Here is a 9,043-nt window from a genome sequence, read left to right as displayed (position 1 = left end):
TTATCGAGGGAGAGTCTAAAATGTGATAATTCACTGGTTTTTTACGTTCTAAATATTTGTTTCAGCGAGATGCATGGAAGGAAGCTATCAGCTACAGTAATCTATTAAATTTTTTTTCTGATGACAGTGACATCGAAAACATTACTTAATAAATAATAATGCTTTAGATGATAAGCAAACTTGTAAAGGTAGTTAAAACATAACAATAAACATTGCAACAAACTGTATTTCAAAGTTTGTTAATAATAAAGACCAAACAATTTTTATTATATCCCTCTTGAGAATATTTAAAATGCATAACAGGGTTACAAATTTAGTAGCTAAAATTAAACAGTACATAAAATAGTATTATATAGTATAAAATATTCAACTAATTTTGATATCATGTCATATCAAAACCATTTTTATTTCTAGGGCAGATAAAAAGTTAAAGTTTAAAAATACAATATGTTGTTACAAGAAATAATCTGAACTATTTTATCGTAATAACCAGGATACCAGAGAAATACATTTAGCACCAACAGTCACTTATATACATTTTGAAATAATTATAGACTTACATTTACACCTAGGTGTCAACTGATAATTGCAAACAAACAAAAGCAAACATCCAATACGCAAAAATGTTACATTAATTTATAAAATAACATTACATATTAAAAAAATATATAATTGTAACAAAATACTGCAGTCTCACATAATATAATGATATAATCAATTTATCGCTATGGACTTGTTTATCTATGCAAACATACCAAAACATCAATTTTAGGTTCTTATGATATTTACTGATATTCAAATTTCTTGACAAAAGCCTCAAGTGTAGTACAAAAACATTGTAGTATAAAATTTAATGCAATATACTCTGGAAAACAAGGATGTGAAGAACATACGCCCAACATTAATGTAGAGAATTTCAACTACAGTCTAACGATACCAAACATAATCAAGTTACATCCCTTTGGTTACAGCTTTGAAAAAAAAAATTAAAGACATTCACAGCTGTATGATTAAAGGAAGTAGGAAAAACTTTGACCTGTTGGACTGTTCGATAATGAGAACTAATTTCCATCATAATAAATTATAAGACTAAATATTACTTAACTTCTAATCAAAGAAGACCTTGTAAAATAAAATTAACAAGGTTCCTATGAATATAAATATCTTTTATATATCAAAATTAGTATTATTTTAGAGCATCAACTTCTCTTTAATTTCTTTGGGGAAGCTGATCCATACAGATAATTAGTGGAAGACTTGCATATGTCTTTTGAGAGAGAATGCAGTAGAAAGCCACTTGGAACAACAAGGACACTAGACACCAGTTCGACAGGATTTTTGATGAAATTTAAGTCCTCTATTGTACTTATACTGACGTCCACAATTTTTGCACTTGAAACAACCAGGTTCGTGACAGGTAGGAACCCGCTTAGAAAACGTTACATTTTCTGGACTTTTAGGTTCAGTTTTAACAACAAAACCTTCTTTAATCTCTCCTGTATGTTTTACCATCTTATCATGGTTTTCTGACTGCTTCCTGGCGTCAATACTGTGTAAATATTTCAATTTAATTTCCTCAACATTTTCTTTAATTATTACATTATTCTCTCCATCGAGTTTGTTTTTGATTCCAGTTGACTCTTTCAAACTTTCATTCTCTTGTTTGCAAAACTGTTTCACATTGAAAGAGTCTCCTGACCAATGTAGCAATTTTCTTCTACGGCCATGAAAACTCAGATAATTCTTTTCTTCTGTAGAAAGTGATGTGTTTTTATTCACCCCCTGAAGCGCATTCCTTTTCTTTTCATTCTGATTAATAACTGACGTCAAACTCAATAATTTGGAATCACGTTTTTCTTCTGAATTGCAGCTTTTTTTACGACATGATCCTAAGTTTACCTGTTTCCTTCTCGTGCCGTAACGACTTTGCTCGGACCTGCTATGACGATGTCGCTTGGACAGAGAGCGATCAACTCTTGTGTACAGCTCTGTTTCCTTTCCGAGACACAACTCTGTCCCGGTATCTGTTAAACTGGTAGCACTGCCCAGCTCTGAGAAGTACAGATCAGTAGGTCGTAGTGAGCAGACTGCTGACACAAACACAGGTACACACTCTTCCTGTTCACTTCCTGTACAACACAGCAAACCCATTATTAGACAACACAATAGTACTAGTGGCATATCAAATAGCACATTTTATATACCTGGTAGATACATTACATACATATTTTGTTACTCTATTGGAAATTTAGACACGATACAGAGTTTTTATGTGAAATACTTAATGTACGACCAAAGGCTAATAGGCAAGAGGTCTTTTTAATTAAGAGAAAAAATTCTAAATGCTTCCATCTTAACATTTTCTTTACAATGTGATCCACCTAGGTCATGATTCTATTTTCGGTGAAGTAGCGATACATTTATACAAGCCCATATTGATTAAAAACAATGGATCATAAAACAACAATTTTCTAATGTCCGCAAAATATGATCCAACTGTATAGTAAACTTTGGAAATGTGTTTATAGCTACTGTTATTTATTTGTAAAACATGTGACACAGTGGTAGATGGCATAGAATGTATGCTGTAAACCGTTAATGAGTTAGTAAATACCATCTAATGTTTACTCAACTATAACACAGCGTAATCAGAAATAGTTATGGAGAATAATAAACAATATGAAAGACTACTTTCACAAATATATTTATATACAATTAAAAGCAGCATAAGATATCCTCGGTTTGAATTCAGGAAATCTTTTATTTGTTTTTAAATACTCTAAAATTCACAAGTATAAATATAAAATAATGATATTTACTTTAACATTACAATAATGATTTGAAAACAGTAAACAAAATAAAATAAAACTCACAATAGATAACAATAATCTATTTAAAATATAACAAGTGAAAATATGCAAATATTGTAGAGGCATATTAAACATGTGCAGACTATAAAAGTTTACAATAATGTGAGGTTTTACCTATAATCTACATTCATCCTATGAATACTTAAATCATTTGTTGACCATACAATGTTCAAATTACACTAATATCATTCACTTGACAAGAGAAACTATTCACAGATTTTATTAACCCTTTTTGTAATAAGCAAAATATTATCACATGTATATATCCTAACCAGCCTTATTTTATTCTCATAAGAATAGCAGTTTTTTTTTAACTTCTGACACGGTAAAACTTGTGCTGTGTGAAAAACGTTGAATTTGTAATAATTATTAGGTATTGGTTGTTTTTTATGTAAAAAAATTTTAAAAACACCAAGTAAATGTAAAACCAAGTGTATTTTAGTCTTTGTTAAATGTTTAATAAGTGCACCGAAGAACAACCAATGATGTGTGCACACAGTATATCTCGTATGAGGGAGCACAGCAATGTATCTGGCACACACTAACGTATTGTGACATCTAATAGAATTTGTTACAACTTTTTCAGTTCTCTCGATACTGTTGATAATTGAATGGTGGTGGAATCAAGTTGTAGATTGAACATTTTCACAAAGAGTATTTGTCTAAATTGTAATAAAAAAATGTCAGTGGGAAAGTGAAAATTTCTCAACAAGAAAATATTTTAGATTAACTAATGCTTGTAGTTTTTACTATACCACTCATCATACATTTCGGGATGTATATTTAAAATATGATTCTTTAAATTCTGCTTGTACGGAAACATAGAATGACAAGTTGGACACTGAAATGTTGGCTCCTTGCCACATGAATATCTCTGGTGTAGTCTGAGACCTCGCAGGTACTTGTACTGCCGGGAACACTGATCACACTTGAAGTTCCCGGGTGTGTGAATACCCGTCTTGTAATTCACCTTTTTCATGTGTATTCTTTTCACAGAACCTACCCTCATCCGTTCAGGGGTTTTTATCTGTTCACCTTTAACTCGAACATTCTCTACAGTTTTACTTATGGACACCTCGGACAAATTCTTCTGGGCAGAAATCACTATGCCACTCTGCTTGGAATTTGAGTCGGACTCGTCTTTAGTTTGAAACCTCTCCAGTTGATCGGACTGAATTTTTATCAAGTTGTCACTGGATTCACACGATGGTACCTTTATAGGGTTGTTTATCGAGCCAATTTTTTTCTGGGAACCCGCAGGCCTGGGTTGAAATGAGCTGCGGTAGGTTAACGACGAGCGATAAAGTGGAGGTCTGCCTCTTCTTTTTTGGGGACTTCTAAACACATCTCTTGTTTGCAGGAGGTTCTCAGGGAGCCGCATACATTTATATCCCAGGTTTTGGGATTCTTTCCCTTTTGTATTGAGCTCAAAATGCTCTCTGGTTATTCCGATTCTACTTCGTTTGTTTCTGGAACCTCTAGGGCGCCCTCTACGTCTCCTAGATGACACGTTACCACCGACTTCCAGGCTGAGAATATCCAATGGATGGAAGACACTCGACTGCTGGACGTGGCTGACCGACGACTCCTTAGTGCTGTAAGAGTGATCCTCAAAAGCATTGTAGATTCTGATCGATCCTTCACGATCAATAGACCATTCCTCATCCAGCTTTGGAGAATTACCTAAATCCGAGAAATAAACATCTGATGACTTGACCCGCGCCATACAAAACGCAGAGGCGAACATAGGGTTGAACTTCTCCTCAGTTTCGAAAGCAGAAAGGGTGTCTTCGTCACATGCACCTGTAACACAAATTAGACATTTGAGTAATGATTTTGACAGATGTTTTTCCATCATTATTTCATAAACCAATACAAATTTACAATTGGAATTATGTACCAAATAGATAGTATTAAATATTATTATATATGCATATATATTTATGTGCATGTGCATCTCTACATGTATGTTACAACTATTTATTACCACAATATATAGAATATTTTATAAGTTAATATTAGATAATTTTCTATTAACTATAATGTTGTTTATATGACTCTATTCATTGTACATTCTGTGGATAAAGAATTTCTGAATCTAAATCGGTTTTGTTAGTTTCAAACGATAATGTTAATAATAAATTTCAATACACTTTTAACCTACGTAATATTTGTATACTTAGTGTTCAATCACAGTATGTGTTTGTATAGTTATTTTCTTGTTGAAATAATAATAATGTAATGCAATGTCATGTGGTTGCTTTCATTTTATTATCAATACAACTGTATATTTGTTTAGGTAAAATACATTTAATTTAGATATCAATTAATTTGCCAGGCCCTTTCTCAAAAGTTAGACCTATTTCGTATGATACAAACAGTATATCTTGTCCACTAATAATATAAGCAATTTATCAAAGGTAGAGAGAGATTATGGGTTTGTAATATTGAAATTAATCTGTGTTACCAAATTGCAGACAATGAGATTGTATTTATACTGACGTCAATTTTAAACACTATACTGGATAGTACCTGATATATCACTCTATGTCATTGACAAATGGCTCAGTGGACACAAAATATTCCAATTTTTCAAACCAGTGTTTTCATGTCAGATACAGTGAAAAGGTCTAACCTTTGATTCGGTAAAAGTAAGAACACTCTAACTTAGTTATTTTGTTTGTAAAACTCGTGTTTTATTTGTGGCATTTAATACAAGAATAAATGTAAATAAGATCATGTTCAATCCTACTGTTGAATAAAAACAAACACTTAATTTTATTTTCATATTCATTAGTTTCTAAATTTAAAAATCCAATAATACTCATATTTAGCTCTAGGTTTAACGTTGACATACTAATTTTTCTATGTACAAAAATACATTCTTTGACATTGACTACTTGAAAATTATTAACACTTACCAAATAATAGATAAAACTAAATAAATTATTGATGGATGAACCACTAAAACTGTTATTTTGAAAACAAGGAAGAAAAAATGAAGAAACTTATTTTATTTTGTTCTTTTTTCTCTATTAGTTTATTTCAAAGATTAATAGAACAATGGAACTAGCAGTACAAATATTTCTCACACACAAAAAAAGAAATATAGTAAAACTAACGTTTTTACTTACTACAAAAAATCTGAAGGAAACCCCAATTCAATTTTTGATAGCAGTAAGTTATTGAAATATTAAAAAACATTGCAAGAATCCAATCTCAAATAATATTACAAAATTAAAATAGAAAATATGAAGGTTTGGGGAATCCCACCATGAATACAATGATTAACTTAACTAATTTATTCCTTATAAAATGATTTTCTTAACACTTCTAAAAAGAGAACTAACTATTGTAGATGATAAACTTAAATTAATTGATAAATGTTAACAAGTTATTTGCAAAATAGAAAGAAGCTTCAAAAGCACATAATTCAATTAAGTTACAAAAACAATAGATTATTACTAGCCATTTGTTAAAACACTAATCTGTAATTTAATTCACTACAATCAAGAACAACACAAGAAATACTAGTACATTTCATAGAAATGTAGAGCACAAACAGTAGCCCTGTACCTTTGTCCCTTGCTTTGAATTTGTTAACACAACTTGTACAGGATGCCTGTGAGTGTGGATTACAACTATTTAATAAAATATCAAAATTTTACAGTTTCTGTTGAAATTCCATCAAAACCACATATCGGGAGAGTCTGTGTATATATTTGCACAATAATTGTCAAGCTTAAGAAAATTAATCTGATTTACGTTGAAATTGATAACACTTAGAGATGACCTTCTTAACTTTACCTCAATTTCGATGAATAATTTATACAATAAAAGTAACACTTTGACATTTAACAGCCGGTTCTAAATGGTGCACAAATATGTGCTGCGCTAGTTTTATACTTGAGGAAAGGACAAAACCGATAAAACAAACATTACATAAGGGTTCTATTTGCAGATTTCACAAAAACAGTACACAGTAATAATTTAATGTTTTTAAAATTACGATGACTTCAAACAATATGTTAATAGATTATTGTACAACAAAACACGTATAAGTAGAAGTCACTAATACGTGTACTGTGTAACTCTATTTTAAGTGAGATCAGTTTACTTAGAAATGGAGAAGTGTTTTTTTATACCAGACTGGAAAAGCTTCCATGTGCTGATTCAGTACATGGTCCCGTATACACGGTCTGTAACGGAATCGTCTTGGACAGTAGGGACAAGGGAACTGGGGAGGTTTATTACATTCCAACTTCTGATGCTGTCTCAGTCCTCGTTTATACTTGTAAGATCTATTACAAACGTTACACTTAAAATTTCCAGGACCGCCATCACATCTTATCTTTCTTTTGAAATTAAGAATGTTCGATGGATTTTCCACATTCAATTCTGCTTTCTTTTTCTTTATTGGGGGCTTCAATGGGGTTTTACACAGGCTCTTAGTGGATTCAATTTTAAGGAAGGAACAACCCTCTTCCGACCCATTGGCACTCTCTCCCAACTGGACTTCCTGGCTACCTTCCGTCTCCTGGCTCTTTGACGTATCTAAATCTGCAGGAGATATCCACCCTGAACTTTCATCAGATTTGCGATTGACTGACTTGTTTAATTTCAAGTCACTTCGTAAAAGAGGTCTTCTTTCTCCTTTTGGACTTTTGGCAGCACACTTTATTTCATTTATAGGATGAATTAGACTCCTTATATCATGACGCAAAATCTCTCCTCTCTCTACAACATCAATATTCAGAGAGCCATCCAACACCTCTTCTCCCAGGCAAAAACTTCCCCCAGGGGAAGGCATCGCAACTTCATCTTCGATGGTGAGTGGGTTCGTCTCCGGATAACTGTTGTCCACAATGTATTCATCTGGTTCTATGATCGTGCAGGAAGCTGACTCGAATGGTACTCGAAACGTGTCGCCAGGCTTGAAACCATGGAAATCACCATCAGCCGGGTTCTTGTTCCCTGATGACAGAAAACATTTTCATTTGCAACTTACATATGTGATAACATTAACTAAAAAAACACTTAGTCATAACTGTAACTATACGATGAACATAAATTATGTTCACTTACCGTAGACTGAGTAAAGCTTCACCCTATTATTTATTTAGATTAGGCAACTTATTTGCTATATTGTAATCCTTACCAAAATGACTTATTTATACACATTTGCTTTACTATAGTTATCATATGGTTTCTTTTCTCTTATAGATAATTTATAAAAAAATTGGCACTAAGGTTTGTAATAAAAATATATCAGATGGATACTGTAACCAAACATCAATCATTAAAATATAATCAATGTCTGTAATAAATAACGATGTCCCATTACCTACAAATAATTATTTATATGTATGAGTTTATAACGAGAATTTATGGGAAAGAAGGATATGTGGATAAAAGAATATAGGAAGACTAAGAATGTGAATGCAGTTTAAGTGTGGAGTGACAATATGGTAAGGGTAAAATAAAACACTCTTTTCTTGAAAATGCTTTAATAAAACTTGTCAACAATTCCATTATGTTTTAATTGAATATGTGTCTGTAAAGTACTCTTTTGCTTTGCTTTATAGTTGCAGAATTGACATCCATGCCGAGGCTCGAGTCCACACTCATTCCGCTGGTGAAAGGTCAGTGAACGTTTGTGTTTGTAGCGTCTTCCACACCGAGAGCACATGAACACTTCAGCGTCCGCTTGAGTCGTCTCCCTGCCTGACCAAAATGCTAACAGAACAATGTCATTAGTGTCTTTAGGCTAACCAGACCTTGATTACAATATATTCATCAGATCAAAGATTTCTTTCTCTTATAAACATATATTTGTAAATGCTTTGATCTGAGCTAATCTCTAACAGGTCAATTGGAAAAATTGGGGTTGATGAAAATGAGAGGATTATAAGAACTCTTCAGATTAGAGAGTAATGAAAATGTTAAACAACAGAAATGGAAAGAAAACTAATGAGTAAGAACTTAGTTTATAAATTGTACAAAACACTTTATAGAAATCCGCAAACTAGGAACTGTACTGTCCAAATAACATTACCATTACTGAATTTAGCTAAATACAAACGTCTATAGCAATGCATTCAATCTTATTTACATTTAAATTATAATCTAGATTTACAACTTGTTCAAACGTATATTTTCATAGTTCTAATACA

The 9,043-nt window shown here is 32.1% G+C and overlaps 2 protein-coding genes across 2 annotated transcripts; both read right to left on the bottom strand.

Moving 5' to 3' along the window:
- Positions 1-206: 206 nt before the first annotated feature.
- On the bottom strand, positions 207-4,968 carry LOC124356110. Its single transcript, XM_046807266.1, has 2 exons — positions 4,554-4,968; positions 207-2,129 (listed from the first exon to the last, which is right to left on the bottom strand). Exons 1-2 carry the CDS (start codon positions 4,825-4,827, stop codon positions 1,315-1,317), a joined length of 1,089 nt encoding a protein of 362 aa, XP_046663222.1. The 5' UTR covers positions 4,828-4,968; the 3' UTR covers positions 207-1,314.
- Positions 4,969-5,881: 913 nt separating this feature from the next.
- Positions 5,882-8,498, bottom strand: LOC124353430 (zinc finger protein 425-like). The gene is made up of 2 exons (XM_046803269.1): positions 8,444-8,498; positions 5,882-7,844 (listed from the first exon to the last, which is right to left on the bottom strand). Exons 1-2 carry the CDS (start codon positions 8,496-8,498, stop codon positions 6,988-6,990), a joined length of 912 nt encoding a protein of 303 aa, XP_046659225.1. The 3' UTR covers positions 5,882-6,987.
- Between the last annotated feature and the right edge of the window lie 545 nt (positions 8,499-9,043).

Source organism: Homalodisca vitripennis, chromosome 2, assembly GCF_021130785.1.
Source record: "Homalodisca vitripennis isolate AUS2020 chromosome 2, UT_GWSS_2.1, whole genome shotgun sequence".
Taxonomy (NCBI): Eukaryota; Metazoa; Arthropoda; class Insecta; order Hemiptera; family Cicadellidae; genus Homalodisca; species Homalodisca vitripennis.
This window is presented reverse-complemented; position numbering and strand designations above follow the sequence as displayed.